This window comes from Stenella coeruleoalba (genome assembly GCF_951394435.1).
Source record: "Stenella coeruleoalba genome assembly, chromosome: 7".
Taxonomy (NCBI): domain Eukaryota; kingdom Metazoa; phylum Chordata; class Mammalia; order Artiodactyla; family Delphinidae; genus Stenella; species Stenella coeruleoalba.
Genome location: NC_137153.1, coordinates 117114736 through 117131603, shown reverse-complemented (window position 1 = coordinate 117131603; position 16868 = coordinate 117114736). Strand labels below are relative to the sequence as shown.

The 16868-nt window shown below is 55.8% G+C and overlaps 1 protein-coding gene across 1 annotated transcript in view; it reads right to left on the bottom strand.

Moving 5' to 3' along the window:
* Positions 1-534: 534 nt before the first annotated feature.
* HMCN2 (hemicentin 2) overlaps positions 535-16868 on the bottom strand; it is a 149775-nt gene continuing 133441 nt past the window's right edge. Inside the window, exons 86-98 of the mRNA XM_079927125.1 lie at positions 12401-12670; positions 9911-10060; positions 8337-8474; positions 8116-8237; positions 7548-7785; positions 7341-7403; positions 7108-7230; positions 6268-6402; positions 5041-5169; positions 4167-4484; positions 3298-3417; positions 2313-2439; positions 535-1301 (exon numbers count right to left, since the gene is read on the bottom strand). Of these exons, the coding sequence (XP_079783251.1) occupies positions 956-1301; positions 2313-2439; positions 3298-3417; positions 4167-4484; positions 5041-5169; positions 6268-6402; positions 7108-7230; positions 7341-7403; positions 7548-7785; positions 8116-8237; positions 8337-8474; positions 9911-10060; positions 12401-12670 (2279 nt within the window). The 3' untranslated portion in view covers positions 535-955. The remainder of the gene's footprint in view (positions 1302-2312; positions 2440-3297; positions 3418-4166; positions 4485-5040; positions 5170-6267; positions 6403-7107; positions 7231-7340; positions 7404-7547; positions 7786-8115; positions 8238-8336; positions 8475-9910; positions 10061-12400; positions 12671-16868) is intronic.

Sequence of the window (16868 nt, the reverse complement as noted above, 5' to 3'; positions counted from 1 at the left end):
ACTCTTCATTTCCTTGCTGTTTATAAACCCTTCGCCTCGAAGAACGTAAGTTCACAAGCACAGGGATTTTTACGTTCACTGCCTGGCACATAAGCAGGACCTAATGAATCTTTGGTGGATGACGGAATGATGAAATTTAATTAATTCATTAAATATAATTAGGACTTATTCTTAATTAAGCATTACTTTTCGCTACCATGGATAGCTGCTGTCTGTGTGATCAATTTCCTTCTCATTTAATTCTCCCCACAGCCCTGGGGGTGGGGACACTGTCGTATTTTCATATTTTTGGATGAGTGAACTGAGTCCAGAAAGGTGCCAGAGCCGTCCTACGAATAAAGAGCAGAGGCTCCTGGACGACTCCTCTGGTGCTCCTGGACCAGAAGGGTGGTGGTCTCCCTCCCAGTCAAAGCCCCTCCTTACCAAAGCAAGATAACTGGATCAAGAAATCGAATTGGTAAAAGCAAACGTTTTTATAGTATACATACACACACCGGGTCAGGATGACAGTGCCAGGTATGGGCGGGTGACAACTGCCGCCGTCCCCACAGGGTAGGGTCTGCCCCTCCCCTCGGGTGTCTTGGTGCCCTGTGTCCCGGGCCAGGTTCCCCTGGGGCTTGGGGCAAGCCTGGAGAAGCTGGTCAGGCTTCACCCCAACCCTTTGCCCTTTGCCACCTAAGGGCAGCCTTTGTCACCTGCCTGCCGGGCTCCACCCCCACGGGGGGGGCGCGGGGGACTAGGGGGAGCTCGGGTTCTCGCTGTCCCAGGGTCAAGGCTGCGCGCAGGGTCGTGTTTGCTGCAGATCTCGCTGACGCACGGGGACGGGAGAAGATGACGTCGCTTGCCACAGCAGGTGGCGTGGGCAAGGGCCACCCGGGCGGTGCGGCCGGGGCCTCTCCACCCCCCCATCCCCGGAGGTCGCTGGCCCCAGAGCCGCTGCCCACGACCGCGACCCTCAGTAGGGGTAGGGGGACACGGCGATGAGCAAGACGAAGACGCTTTGGTGGCGCGGCGCCGCGGCGCGCACGGTGAGCCGGTAGAGGCCCGCGCGGGTGAGCGCGCGGCGGGTGTAGACCGCGCCGCGGCCGGCGCGCAGCGGGCGCAGGGCGAAGGGGCTGCGCGGGTCGGACTCGAGCACGCTGAGCTCCGTGCTGTTGGCGGGGACGCCGGCCTCGGAGAGGGCGGCCAGGCGGGCCACTTCTTGGAGGGCGCGCACGCCCAGGGGCAGCGGCAGCAACTTGTACTGCAGCGTGGAGGGGCCGCCCGCGCTGCAGTCCTGCGAGCAGCGCCGGAAGCACGTCCTGCGGGCGGGGCAGACCGACGGACTCTGGGTTGCCATCTGAGTGTGCCCGGTCGCATAAAGCGGATCTCACCCCCGACCCCCGCAGTTCAACCATGCGCCGACCCCCCACCCCACGCGCCCTGTGCCTCTCTACAAGCGCCACTGTTAGCCCATTTTAGAGAGCGGCACACTGAGGCCCCAGGAAGCCAGAGACGTGCCCTTTCCCATCTGAGCAGGTCCCCCCCATAGGTGATAAAATTTACAGCCCTCCATGTCCCCCGGAGCCCCAGAGCTGTCACGGGGTCTGGATTTGGGGGGGTGGGGTTGTGCTCAAAGACTCGTGCTCAGCCTTGCCAAGGGCGCCCACTCCCTCTTTCCCCCCACCTCAGCCTAGGCTTCCTGGTTAGTAGAGTCCGGGGCAAGTCGCCACCCCAGGTTCCTTCCCCTAACAGCTGCAGCCGGTTGGCGCCAGCCAAGGCCCGTCCCCACGTCTGTGCGCGTTTGGGAGTGTCTGTAGCCATAGTGAGAGAAATGTATTTTGTGTTTGTGTAGCTGTGCGTGTCTGAGCCCTGGGGTTTTGTGTGGGATTCTGGGTGGGGTGTATGCACCTGCACGTGTGTTCCTGTGTCCAGAGTTTCCTGAATGTATGCATGTGTTCCCGTGTGTCCCTGTGTGTCCATCTCCCAGCACCCCTCCCTCCAGTTCTCTCCCGACTCTGGCGTCTCCCAGCCCCCTGTGCTCCATGCATGGCCCAAGCATCACTGTGCAGGGAATGATACTGTCCAGGTGAGCTCACACCCCAAGTGGCTGCAGGAAAGTGCTTGAGGGCACACTGCCCCGTGAGCTCAGGGGCCCCACCCAGGAGTCCTGGCAGGGTTGACCCACTGACCCTAAGAGGGTCTCTGCCCGAGGCAGGGCCTTCCTGGAGGCCCTCCTTCCTCCTCCTGGCTATACAGGAGCCAGAGTGTCGGCTGCCCAGATCCTGGCAGGGAATCCTCCCCATTCGCCCCCTTGCCAACTCAGCCCTTACCCAGGGCTGGAGCCCTGCCGGAAGGTGGCAGGACACGGCGTGTTCACACACTGGTAGCTGCCGCGGGTGTTGAAGCATATCTGGCTGGGCCCGCACTCGATGCCGTCCTCCTGACACTCGTCGATGTCTGGGCAGGGAAGTAGGTGAAGAGATGGGGGGTAAAAAGATGGAGCAAAGGGGGAGGGGCCCAAGAAGGAGCCAGGGAAGGCGTGGGGGGAGGGTTAAGTGGCAGAGAGATGCCTTCCGAGGGCAGCGAGGTGCACGGCCCCTTCCCTGGTCCCCAGCCAGCCTGACCCATGATAGCCCAGGCGGCAGTCTCCTAGCACCTCCCCATTTCCCCAGGTGGGCACTCTGGGGGCCTCCTAAGGCTACAGCTGGGGTGGAGAGGCTGGGGGAGATGAGGGCTGCCCTCGGACCCAGAGGAACCACTGCCCGTGATCCTTCTCTGCCCCCTGGAGGAGCCCCACTCTCTCAGAGGACAGTCACTGACCCCCGTGACAGAGGGGGGGGGATGGAGACTGGCAAGGCAGACATGATTCCCGCTTTACAGGGAAGAAGCAGCATGGCTGGCCGGACCCCAGAGCACCTTAGTTAGGGAAAATACACTGGCCTGGGAGTTGGAGGACTTCCCTGCTACTCCCAGCAGCAGCTGCCTTGCTGCGAGCACCGGCTCTGTGCCCGGCCTCCACACGTCTCTCCCCAACATTTAGCGGAGGCCTCTGTTAGCCCCATCTCACCAGGAGACTGAGGCACAGAGAGGTGAAGTGAGTTGCCCAGTGACACACAGCAGAGCAGCAGCCGACCCCCAGGGCTGTTTTCAGAGCTGCCCATGCAGTTTCTTAGCTCCTGCTTGGAGTGTGGGTCCCGGCCTGGCTCTGGCCACCTGGGGGTGGCATTTACCCCCTCCCTGCCCCTCCCTCACATGAGATGGTTGGGAAGGGGCTGGAGAGAGCAGACCGGGTGAGAGAAGCCCCTTCCTGCTCACCCTGGCAGTTCTTCCCGCTGGGGAGGAGGCGGTAGCCAGCGGGGCAGAGGCACTGGTAGCTGCCCTCGGTGTTGCGGCAGGCATGCTGGCACAGGTTCCTCACCCGGCACTCGTCCAGGTCTGGCCCGGGGCATGGGGGCGGGGTGGGGGGATGGGGACAGAGAAACACTGAGTCACAGACGCCCAGGTGGCCACACGACTAACCGCAGGGCTCGGGACAAGCCAGGGAAGTCCCTGCCTTAGGCACCCGGCCTTCTCCCTGCCCTGCCCCACCCAACCCTGGATTGCGAGGTTAGGAGACTCCCTGGACTTGATGCGCACCAAGGCATGGGGGGTGGAGACAGCGCTTCCAGGACACCCTCTGCCCACGTGGCAACGCTGAAGCACATCCGCCCTCCAGGCTACCCTCCCCCTTCGCACCTCTGCAGCCCGGCGCCAGTCTCCGCAGGGCCCAGGGACTCTCCTCGAGACCCCCTGCCCCTGTAGCAACCCCCGGTCCCTGTTCACATTCTCATGTCAACCTGGAACATACTCCTTCCCTGCCTGACTACTTCACCTCTGCACACCAAGAGGCATGTTCTCAAAGTGGGTTCCTGGGAACATCTGCCCTCCCTCTGGGTAAAGTGTTCTGAAGTCAAACGGTTTGGAAAGGACTCCATCCGCTGTGGAAGCCCCTCGCCGATGAGCACAGCCAGGACTCCAAGAAACCTTGTAGCAAGGAGGCTTCCATCTGCCTGCACCGCCTACCCCGCTTGCCTGTGAACCCTGGGTTTCTGAACACGGGTGTGGTACCCACACGCCCAGCCCAGGAGCCTGAGACAACATAGCGGGGTGTGTCCCCGGTGGGCACGGCTGGGGCTCGGTCTTACCCGTGCAGACGCCGTTCTGCCGGATGAAGCCAGGAGGGCACCAGGCCCGGCCCGTGCTCAGGGCTCTGGGGCCCGGTTGGAGGGAGACCCAGGCGTGGTAGGACCCAGCGGGGATGGGGGCGCGGGGACGCAGCCAGGCCACCAAGGGGTCCCGGTGGCTGACGGTGGTCACGTTTGGTCCGCTGCGCTCCAGCGGGGCGCAAGTCTTGCCGTCTCGGAGGAGGGTCTGGCCGGGCGGGCACAGGCAGCGGTAGCTGCCCTGGAGGTTGAAGCACTGGTGGGCACAGCTCCGGGGCAGCTGCCGGCACTCGTTGATATCTGGAGAGGAGCAGAGCCAGGCAGGGTGCCAAGGTGGCTCAGGGCGCGCTGCAGCCGCTCCACCGGGCTCCAGCCGCCTCTGCTGCTCTCCGGCCCTCCCCAGAATCCAGCTGCCTCACCCGTGCACACAGGCCTGCCCCCAAGCCCTCCCTCTCCTGGACCACCCCCAGCCTCCTCTCCCTCTCCAGCCTCTACTGCTCAGAGGGGACCCCCCACCGCCCCCAGCTCTGGGCTCCGGACCCCAGTGTCCCTCAGCACCCCTCCCTTCAGCCTCCTGGTGAGGTCCATTCCACCTGCAAAGCCTCTCTGAGACCCACCCGCTTCTCTCCACCCGCCTCCTCCTCCTGGGCTCCCAGGGAAGGTGACCTGGCCGGGCAGGGGGTGAGGTTTCGGTGGGAACAGCAGGCAAAGCACGGATCAGGCATGTGCTGGGCACGCAATCGCTGTCGGCTGCTGTTCTATTCACAGGACTCAGTGCCACCCGTCATAACCGATCCCTGCCCGTGAGCTGTGGGTGCTGACCAGGGTCCCAGGGAGGGCGTGGCTCTCCCCATACCTAGGCAGGGCAGGCCGGGGCCCTGGGCCCGGTAACCCCTGGGGCAGCCGCAGCGGTGCCCGCCTGGGGTGTTCTCACAGATCTGGCTGTAGTGACACTCGTCCGTCTGCTCCAGACACTCGTCCACATCTGGAAAGGCAGGGGAGAGGGCGGGGGGGTGCTGAGCCCACAGTCCCTCCCCCTAGGACATACCACGCGTCTCCGCATCTGGGCCTCATCTGCGTCCCCATCTCCAACTTCAGTGCCACCAGGAGGACTGCCAGCGTTTGCCACCACCCTTCCTAATTATACCAGCTTTGGAGGGTAAGAAGGTTCTGGGTCCAAAAGAAGGAAGGGGCTTAAAAGGTGGGCTTTGGAGGCAGAGTCCTGGGTTTGGACTCAGCTCTGCCATGTCTCCTGATCCTTGAGCCAGTAACTGTCCCTCTCTGAGCCTCAGTTTCCGCATCTGTAAAAAGGGGTCACGATAGGACTCCTTCATGGGATCATGGGGAGAAAACTGGACCATATGCACCTGAAGGGCTTAGGACCCTGGTCTATGGGCCGGGCTCAAACACTGGTGAGAAGAAAGGAAGGGAGGGCGGGAGGAAGGCAGGAGCAGCCCTAGAAATGGGATGAAATGGGATGAAATAGTGGGATGACTGCCTCTTCTGAGTCCAAGTTTACCTCGCTCTCCCCCTCCACTGACGGCCTCTCTTGGGGAAACCAGGAGGACCCACAGTCATGAAAGCCTAGAATTCTAGAACAGGAAGGACCCTAGAGGTCACCCATCCAGGGGTGGCACCTAGGTTTTGTCTCAAAGGCCCACTGCCACTGATTCCTAGTAGCCGCTGTAGCTGGAGAAGCTGTGTTAAGAAGGATTCAGAGGCTGTCTGTGGGCTGGACCGTGACCCACGAGGGGAAAGAGGGGAAGTGGCAGTAGCTGTAGCACACATGTGCCATCCCTGACCTGGTCCCCCTTCATCAGACAGATGAGAAGCCTGAGACCCAGAAAGGAAAAGACACTTGCCAAAGGGACTCGAGTCACCAGCAGCCAGGCTGGGTCAGGACTCAGACCTCCTGAGCCCAGCTCAGGCTTTCTCCCCGGCCTCACTCGACTCCTTCTGCCAAGAGAGTTCCAGTTTCCCTGAAGGCCCAGCGTCCCAGTGACACACAGCATGCCCTCTGCTGAACCCTGGCAACCACTGGGTCCCCGGGAGTCGGGACAGCCCGGCACCCTGCCCCTGTCACCTTCACAGCCGGCTCCATCAGTGGCCACCCGGAAGCCGGGCCCGCAGTTAGGGAGGCAGCGGTAGGACCCCAGCAGGTTCACGCAGCGCCGTCCCTCGCGGCAAGGGTCGGGCTCCCAAGCGCACTCGTCCACATCTGGGGGGGGGACGGGGGCAGGGGCTGCAGGAACACTCGTCCCCGGGCCCAGCCTACCCACACAGCCTTGGTCCTTAGGCCCAGAAGCCCCTGGCAGGAAGGTCCCCACCCCTCCTGCTAGCTCTGTCCATCATCTCGGCACCCCCAGACACAAGAGCCTCCCCTGTGGGGCCCAGAGGCCCTGGCCTGGAGCATCTGACATGGGGCTGCGATAATGCCCTTTGGGTGCCCCGAAGAGACTTGGCCACACCAGGCCCCGCGGGTGGGAGGGAGGGACACAGGTGTGGGATCAGAGTCCAGACAGCGTCTCAGGGTCAGATTCATCATCCAGCAACTTCACTATGGGGACAAGCAGGGCAGGCAGGCCAGATGGGCATCAGCTCACTTCCAAGCCCGGTGGACTGGAAATGCCCGCTGAGGGCTGGGAAAGCTGCTGAGGCCGTGTCCAGGCTCAGCGGGTGTGCGTGCCGCGAGCACGTGGCGGCCACGTGCGTGTCTTTAGAGATCCCCATCGCCCCCGGTACTTGAGCCTCTCCCCTCTGTGGCCCTCAAAGTAAGAAGTTCTCAGTGGGAACAGGGCATGGGAACCCCTAGGTTCACGTGCCCTGAGGGATATGCCCCCTGGCCAGGGTCCCAGCCCCGGAATCTCCCTGAGCACACCTGGGCCGCGTCCAAGACGAGCCTCTCCACCTGGGGCCCACTCACCTCTGCAGGTCCTTTCGTCCCCGGCCAGGGTGAAGCCAGCTGGGCAGGAGCAAGAGAAGCGGCCGGGCACGTTGCGGCAGGAGTGGGCGCAGGGGCTGGGACTGCCCGAGCACTCGTCCCTGTCTGCGGGGTGGGGAGTGGTCCGGTGGTCTGCGCTCACGGGCCGTCCAGCCCTCCGTCCCTCCCAGGCTGAGGCCTCCCTCGTCCCCGCCGGGGTGGGGAGGCGTGCTCACCCACGCAAAACTCTCCCTGGGTGTCCAGCTCAAAGCCCTCTGGGCAGCCGACTTCATTCTCTTCTGCTAGGCAAAGGGGACAGACCCTGAGGACACGAGGGCCCCAGTGCCCAAGGCGCCCGGGGATAGAGAGCCCAGGCCCTTGTGGGGGCCCTGGCAGGATCTGGCTGGGGCAATGGGGGGGTGGAGAGGGCACGGGGTCCTCACCAGCTTGCAGGGCCGTGGAGAGCTGGAAGCGCAGGGCCTTGGCCTCGGGGTCGAAGGCCGAGCTGACAGCGGAGGCCCGCAGGTGCTGCACCAGCTGGGGCTGGGGGCCCTGGGCCGCGTCGTACCGGATGCTGTGGTTGCCGCGCAGGAACGACAGGAGGCCGTCCTGCAGGAAGCTCTGCGTGGAGCCCACAAAGAGCCGGCCGGGCCCCGTCTGCACGTACTGCTCCTGGAAGTCCTGCAAGAGGCCGGCGGGGAGGACATCACGACGTCGACTTCCAAGGGGCGAAGAACCCTCTGCCCCCAGTGGGGATGCTGGGGTGTGGGGCTGGTGGGCCTTTCAGCTCTTCTTCCAACCAGCTGGGCACCCTCGAGCTGTCTGTGAAGCTGGGTCAGAGCGCCCTCCTGCCGTGGGGTTATTCCTCCCCTGGGCCCAGCCAGGCCACGCCCCAGACCCTGCTGGGGAGTCAGGAAGGAAAGTGGGCCCGGCTGTTCGGGGAGGGCTGGGGCAGGACATGCCACTCTCTCTCGCGCGCCCCATCTGCACACCCCAGGGCTCTCCCCCCACCTGCACTTGCAGATCTGCGTCCACCAGGCTCTCGGGGACGATGCCATTGACCACCACGTCGAGGAGTAGGAAGCCATCGGGATCCAGGCCCCGGGCCACCTGGGTCATTGTGAGCAGCTCCCCTGCAATCCATCCCCACCCAGCCTGGAGTCACCTCGGGGGAGAGGCCCTGGGCTCAGATCTCAGCCCCACCTGGCCCACCTCGGGGAGACCCCCCTCACCTGTGGCAAACTCCACATGCGACTCCTGCTGGAAGCGGCCGCCCGTCAGGGAGTGGCCGTTCAGGGCATCTCCACTCTCTCTGGCCAGAGCCCAGTAGATGGGGGCGATGGCGACCACAAGCACCCGCATCAGAGGCCCTGGACGAGGTGGACACAGAGGCTGGGTTAGAGCCAGACCCCGAGGGCAGCCGCTCTCCTGCCCAAGATCTCTCTGCAGCTCCCTACTGCCCCCAGGAGAGCTCAGCCCTTTGCCTCCCGACCCAGGCCTAGCCCGTGATTGCCTGGGCCGGGAATTAGGTCAGAAGGTGGGAAGCGGTGAAGACAAAAACTACTTCGTGGAGTAGTTGTGAAAATTAGCAAAATATATTTATACAAAAAAGTGCCTTTAATATTCAACTGAATTCAATAAATATTGAGGGCTACCGGGTCCCCACAGAGCATGGGACTGCATCGACCATCACTACATACACGCTGGACCAAGCAGAAAATCAACTGTCTCCTAACTTGCAGACACCTTCCAGAAGAGCCTGGAAGAGGGAGGATGGTTCTAAACCACTGACTTGGAAGAAAGAGCCCAGAAGTGCCCTGGACACGGATTCTCAGACCTTTTCCCACGATGCCCAGCCCTCCTCTCTGGCCAGGGGGGGTCTGGGACTGGGGAAGGGGCAAGGCTGTTTGCTTGGGGCCAGGGACGGTCCAGCTTCTCAGCCACACTGCTGGCTCAGAAGAGGTACAAGAGGGCTGACGTTCGCAGGAGCCAGCTGGGCCCCTGTGCCCGGGAGCAGAAACGTCTCGGCCTCTCTGTGCCTCTGCTTCCACTAAACAGAGCCAGGCACGCCCGGCCTGGAGCCAGATGCTTCTCCGTGGTTCCTGCTCCTGAAGCTGGAAGAAGCAGCTACACCTGGGCAGCGTCTCACTTCACTCCCTCTCTGCCGACAGCCAGCCCGGAGCGACCCCCCACCCGCAAGCCAGAGTCCCCTGACCCCCCACTGCTCACACAGTCTGTGGTCAAGGGCAGCTCTGGAGGGGTTGCTCTTAGCAAAGCCCCTGTCAACACTGCCCTCTCCCTGCTCTGGACCCCCATGAGGGGATGCAGGACCCCCTGGGCAGGGTGAGACGGCAGGGTCCATTACAGCAGCGTCTGTAACGTCTCTCCAGAACATTCCATTTGCTTAGGACACACTATTTTATGAATCTGTTTGAAAGTGGACATTTCTTGGTTCTCTGGGCCTTCTAGCTTATTTTATTCTCCACGTTTCCCCTTTTCTGGCCCCTGCAGCCCACATCCCTTACTCCTTGCTAGTGACCCCTTCCCTTCGGTAGCAGCTCTTAGCCTTAACAGTGGGGAAAAAACCTCACATAGCAATCAGTGGTTTCAAAAGTCACAATCTGACCCTGCATTCACATAATACTGGTAATTTCGCACTCTCGGGCTGATCTTAAATGCAGTTATTTTGGTTGGTTGGGGGCTGTGGGGTGGAGAGGAGGTGGCCTGCACCTCGATCCACTTTGACTCAGACTCAGCTCAGGTCGGAGGGTCCCCAGACACAGGAGGTGCTCTGGCCCCCACTTACCCACACTCGCAGGGATGTGGCTGATGCTGCTGCAGATGGTGGTGACCCCAGAACGTGCCTCCTGTTGCACGCTGGTGTTGAGGACAGCCGTACCAAATTTCTGCCCATTGATCACCCCAGTCATGCTGCCCCGGCTCCCCCGGGGCTCCCCTGTGAGGAAGGAAGAGAACAAGAGCGACACTATCCACCTCTGTGCCCTCAGGGATATGCAGGTACTGTTTTCCATTTCATGAAGGAGTAAACCGAGGCTCAGAGAGGGGCAGTAACTTGCCCAAGGACACACAGCTAATGGGCGATGAACTCAACACTCAGGGGATCCTGGCTTCTAGACAGAAGGGAGACGTTTAAGAGGAGCCCCACACAGGGACGGTACCAGCTTCTAATTCTGGCTCTGCCATCACCTTCTTGAAAACCTGGGCACGTCTGGCCCCCAAGCCACACCTGAGTTGGCTTATCTATAAAATGAGGAGGTGGGACCACAGATGCACCACAGACCTGTTGGGTTCTAAAATGCCAAGTGATGGGGGCGGGGGGCCTGGCACACTGGAGGAGGCAGGGCACCGGGCCAGGAAATGAATGCTGCCACCTGAACGCTTCCCATTCCATCAGTGGCCCTGGCTCCAGCTGCCCTGCAGCTGGCCCAGCTGGGGGGGGTTGAATTCCTAGCAGCCGCCAGGCAGTCTGCTAGCAGACGCTCTTCAGCACTAATCAAATGGATTCCACAGGCACAGGGGGATGCTTCCTCTGGCTAATGGGCCAGCTGCCTCGTTTGGACAGATGGCAAGAGACAGAAGCTAGCCTGACTCTCCACTCACCAGGCCTCAGGGGAAATTGACAACGAATTGCCAATGATCTGTCAAAAAACTAACATACAACACTCCACTGCCAAGATCCTAAGTGGGTAGATCGGGGGCTGGTTAATTCTGGATTCCAGGAAGCAACGCCATTTCCTGCAGCCCTTAGCTGGGGTTGGATGAGATTTGATGCCCATCTGGGATGTCTCTCGTCAATACCTGCAGCTCTGGGATTTATGGGGGGGACAGGAAAAGGCCAGGAACCTTCCCCTGGCCTTGTAATAATGGGGTAAGGAGGTGTCGGGAGCAGCAGATAAGAAGGCAGCAGCATGACCCTGGCAGTTTTAGAAGGGGACAGGAAATTGGAGGCCAGGAATGACAAGCCACTGGCAACCTTCTCAGACATGAGGTGACTCAGCAGCCTCTTGTCCCCCACAAGGCCAGGATGCCCCTCCCCAGACTTATGGGAAAGGAGGGAGAGAGTTAGGGGGCCTCAACGCCTTTGAATATCTTTTATATAGCAATGTCCCTTGAAGGAATTTATCCTATAGAAATATTCAGTCCAGCACACAAAGATGTGCACCACAGGACGGTGTTTGGAGGGGAAACTGGGAAAAAAAAAACAACCCACAAACCCGTTGTTTATTTAATGAAGCCAACAGCAATTAAGTTTAAAACATGTTCCTATGGGGCTTCCCTGGTGGCGCAGTGGTTGGGAGTCCGCCTGCCGATGCAGGGGACACGGGTTCGTGCCCCGGTCCGGGAAGATCCCACATGCCGCGGAGCAGCTGGGCCCGTGAGCCATGTCCGCTGAGCCTGCGAGTCCGGAGCCTGTGCTCCGCAATGGGAGAGGCCACAACAGTGAGAGGCCCGCGTACCGCAAAAAACAAAACAACAACAACAAAAAACATGTTCCTATGGAATGGTATGAAATCATTACAGAAGGTGTGAACTAGGCTACTGTCCATGATAGAGTAAGAAAATATGGCATGCCGTAAACACAACTTGTACACTTGACCTCATTTGTAAAAAGAAAGAAGTGTATCTCTTTACATTCAGAGAAAAAGTGTAGAAATATATACCCCAGATAATTACCTGAGCTATTTCTAAATGAATTATGGGAGCTAACTGATCATTACTTTTATCTTCACACATTTAAAAAAATTATCTGGCCTTTCTACAATTAACATACACAAGGTACAAATTAGTTGTTTCCATTAAAAAAGTAAGGATGCTGTTATGGGTTGAACTGTGTCCTCCTAAAAGGATGTGCTGAAGTCCTAACCCTTGGTACCCGAGCACGTGACCTTATTTGAATGTAGGGTCTGTGTACAGAGGTACCCATGTTAACATGAGGTCGTGAGGGTGGGCCCTAACCTAATATGACTGGTGTCCTCATATAAAGGGGAAATTTAGAGACAGACACGAGCACAGGGAGGATGCCATGTGATCATGAAGGCAGAGAGAGGGGTGCCGCTTCTTCAATCAAGGAACTCCAGCAAACTCCCAGAAGCTAGGGGAGAGGCCTGCAGTAGATTCTCTATCATATATCTCAGAAGCAACCAACCCTGCTGGCACCTGATCTTAGATTTTCACCCTCCAAAACTACAAGATCATATACTTCTGTTGTTTTAGGCCCTGCTGGGCAGGGAATCCCACCCCTGTCCACAAAGGTCTGGGCAAGGAGGTTCCATACCTCTCACGGCCAGGAAGGCCCGAGCTGTGGCAGAGCCCAGGAGGTTGTGAGCAACGCACTCGTATGCGCCCGCATCCCCAGCCTCCACTCGCTCCAGCCACAGGCTCCCGTCCATTAGGGTCCTGAGCCGCCGGCTGGTCCGCAAGGGCTGGCCCGCTCGCAGCCACTGCACCGTGGGCACCGGCTCTCCAGAGGCCTGGCACCGCAGGGCCACGGCATCCCCAGATCTCACTGTCGCGTCTTGGGGCTTCACCTGGAACACCGGGGCACCTGTGGGAGGCCCAGGGCAGCTTTTAGAAACATCTTATTATTTTTGTATACAGGCCCACGTTGGAGATACTGCGCGTTCAGTTCCAGACCTCCGCAATAGAGCAAATATCACAATAAAGTGAATCACATGAATTTTTTGGTTTCCTAGAGCATATAAAAAGGATGTTTATACTGTAGTCTATTACGTGTGCCATAGCATTATGTCTAAAACTACAACCTATATATCTTAATTTAAAAATAACTGATTGCGGGGCTTCCCTGGTGGCGCAGTGGTTGGGAGTCCGCCTGCCGATGCAGGGGACGCGGGTTCGTGCCCCGGTCCGGGAGGATCCCACGTGCCGCGGAGCGGCTGGGTCCGTGAGCCATGGCCGCTGAGCCTGCGCGTCCGGAGCCTGTGCTCCGCAACGGGAGAGGCCACAACAGTGAGAGGCCTGTGTACCGCAAAAAATAAATAAATAAATAAAAAGAGGTCTTTCCTGATCACCCCCCAAAATTGCCTGAACTTTGAATTACTCCACAACCATGCTCCGCTTCATTGATGGAAGATGGGAGTTTTATTTTAATTTTCAGAAGTTTGCCTTTAATTTTTAGAAGTTTGATAGCAATGTGTCTCAGTGCAGACATCTTTGGGTTTATCCTGTTTGAGTTTTCCTCAGCTCCTTGAATTTGTAGGCTTATGTATCTGGTGAAATTTTGGGGAATTTCAGCTCTTGTTTCTTTGATTACTTCTCACCTGTCTTTCTCCTTTCCTTCTGAGGCTCTAATGAATGAATGTGAGATCTTTTGGGGGTAGTCCCACAGATCGCTGAGGCCCTGTTCATTTTTTTCCCCAGTCTATTTTCTCTCTGTTGTTCAGACTAGTTAAATTCTACTGTTATATCTTCAAATTTGCTAATTCTTTCCTCTGTCCTCTTTGTACAATTACACCCATCCACTGAGTTTTTAATTTTGTTTATTATAAATTTAGTGCTAATTTGGTTCTTCTTTATATCAGTTTCCTTGCTGAGATCTTCTACTTTTTCACGTTTACGCATGTTCACAGCTGCTCACGGCCACTTTCAAGTCCTTGTTGAGTTGAGATTTTCCTTGTTCTTGGTATGATGAATGAGTTTCAAGTCTGAGTTGAAAGACTCTAGTTCTTTTGTTTTAACAGGCTGCCTCTGACGCTGCCACGGGAAGGAGGTGTGGCCTCATTATTTCCAGGTGAAGGTAGAAACCCCGCTTCCCCAGCTGGCCTCCACTGACACCCCAGAACAAGAAGGGGTGCTTTACCATCGCTGGGCAGTCACACAGTTCAGAGTTCACACTAGGCCTTCACGGATAGCAGACCTGGCTGGGAGGGTGACTGCCCCCACTTGGCCTCATCTGACGCCATGACCCCCTGCCCACCCCGCAGTGCGGGGGGAGGGGTGCCTCGGGACAGCAAGGAAAAGGCAGAAGTGTAGGTTTCCCACTTGGTCTTTGTGGATGGGTGTTTGGCTGGAACAGGGTGTCATTACCTAAGTTTTCTAGCTTGATATGCTGTCCTTTTTCTGGTCCTTTAGCAAGAGAGAGCAGACTTTTGGGGGGCCCTCATTTTTTTTTTTTTTTTTTGTTTTGGTCTGAGCCCATTGGTATTTCCAGGTTGCTGGTTTCTCAAGCATCCTGCCCAGGATATATGAGGCAAGAAGAAAAACGAGGGATTTTGCTGCCATATCATCCCATAGGTCCCAAGATTCTTGGCCCACCCTTCTTTTCTCTACCTTTCAGAGTCTTTCAGTGTTTGTTTTCTATATAAAGTCTAGAGTTTTTAAGCTGTCCTTAGCGAGAGGCATAAGCAGAAGTGCCTCTAATTCCGTCTTGCCTGGAACCAGAAACCTCCCTCCCTCACCCCCAACCACGACAAAAACTCTCAACAAACTAGGAATAAAAGGGAACTTCCTCAACCTGGTAAAGGGCATCTATAAAAACCCATAGCTGACATCATACTCAGTAGTGTAAGACTGAATGCTCTCCTCCCTAAGCTGGCGACGAGGCAAGGCTGCCTGCTCTGGCCACTCCTATTCAACCTTGTGTCAGAGGGTCTAATCAGTGCCATAGGCAACATAGAGAAATTAAAGGTATCCAGAGGGGGAAGGAAGAGGTAAAACCGCTCTACTCATAGAAGACATGTGGAAAATCCTAAGGAATCTGCCAAAAAATTACTAGAACTAAATACTAATTTAGCAAGGTTGCAGGATTTAAGATCGAGATAACAAAAATCAATTGTATTTCTATGTATTAGCAATGAAAAATCCAAAAAAATCAAACTAAGAGAAGAATTCCCCTTACAAATAGCGTCAAAAATCAGGCAATACTTAGTAATCAATTTAACAAAAGTACAAGACTTGTACCCCGAAAACTACAAAATATCACTGAGAGAAATGGAAAAGATCTAAATAAATGGTATAGAACAACTGGATATCCATATGCCAAAAAAAAAAAAAAGAGGAATTTAGATCCTTATCTCACACAAACATTAACTCAAATGGATTTGGCCTAAATATAAGAACAAAAACTGTAAAAATTACAGAAGACAATGTGGCCTTAGGTTAAACAACGATTTTAAAAATATAACACGATCCATAAAATACTATTGGACTTCACCAAATTTTAACACTTTTGCTCTTCAAAGGCAAAATACAGGAAATGCAAATCCAGGCCACAGACTGGGAGAAAATATTTGCAAATCATCTATCTGATAAAGGACTTGTATCCAGACTATGTAAACGACTTTTAGAACATATTAATAAGACAATCCAATTTAAAAACGAGCAAAAGACCTAAATAGGCACTTAGCCAAAGAAGTCATATGAAAGCGTAATAAACACATGAAAAGATGCTCAATATCATTAGTTATTAGGGAAATGCAAATTAAAACCACAGTGAGATACTACTTTGTAACCACAAGGATGGCTAAAATTTAAAAGACTGACATTACCAAGTGTTGGCAAGGATGTGGAGAAACCAAAACCTCATACACTACTGGGAGGAAAGTAAAACTGTACAGCTAGTTTGGTGATTTCTTAAAAAATGACCTATACAGTGATCAGGTCACCCAGCAATTAGACTCCCAGGAATCTCAAGAGAAAGAACATATATCCACACAAAGACATATACACAGATGTTCACAGCAGCATTATCCACAAGAGCCAAAAACTAGAAACAGTGACTGGGGAATGGATAAACATAATGTGGTCAAGCCAGACAATGGAATACTGTTGAGCAATAAAAGGGAATGATGTACTGACATACGCTATAACATGGATGAACCCCCAAAACATCGGTAAGTGAAAGAAGTTGGAACCAAAAACTGCGTATGATTCCATGTATGTGAAATTACCAGAAAAGGTACATCTATAGGGACAGAAGGCAGATCAGCAGTTGCCTGGGGCTGGAGGTGGGAACGGAGATTGACTACGAATGGGCGGAGGGAACTTGCAAATATTCTAAAAATGGGTTGTACAATGCTATACATCTATTAAGAATCACCAAACTGTATACTTATAATGGGTGGATTTTTTCACTTAAAAATTGTGGTAAAAAACATATAACATAAAATTTACCATCTTCCTCGTTTTTAAGTGTACAGTTCAGCAGTGTTAACTGTATTCGCATTGTTGTGCAACCAATACCACCATCCATCCCCAGAACTTTTTCATCTTGCCAAACTGAACCTATATCCATTAAACACTAATTCCCATTCCCCTCCCCCCAGCCCCTGGCAACCAGCATTCTGCTGCCCGTCTCTGAGAACTTGACTGCTCTAGGGACCTCATACAATTAGAATTATACAGTATTTGTCTTTTTGTGACCGGCTAATTTCACTTAACATGATGTCCTCAAGGCTCATCCATGTTGTAGCATGTGACAGAGTTTCCTTCTTTTTTAAGGGTGAATAATACGAATGGGTGAATTTTATGGTATGTAAATTATGTCTCAATAAAGCTATTTAAAAAAAAAATTTTTTTTTTTAATTCTTTTTGCAGTACACGGGCCTCTCACTGTCGTGACCTCTCCCGTTGCGGAGCACAGGCTCCGGACGCGCAGGCTTAGCAGCCATGGCTCACAGGCCCAGCCGCTCCGCAGCATGTGGGATCTTCCCGGACCGGGGCACGAACCCGCGTCCCCTGCATCGGCAGGCGGACTCTCAACCACTGCGCCACCAGGGAAGCCCTAC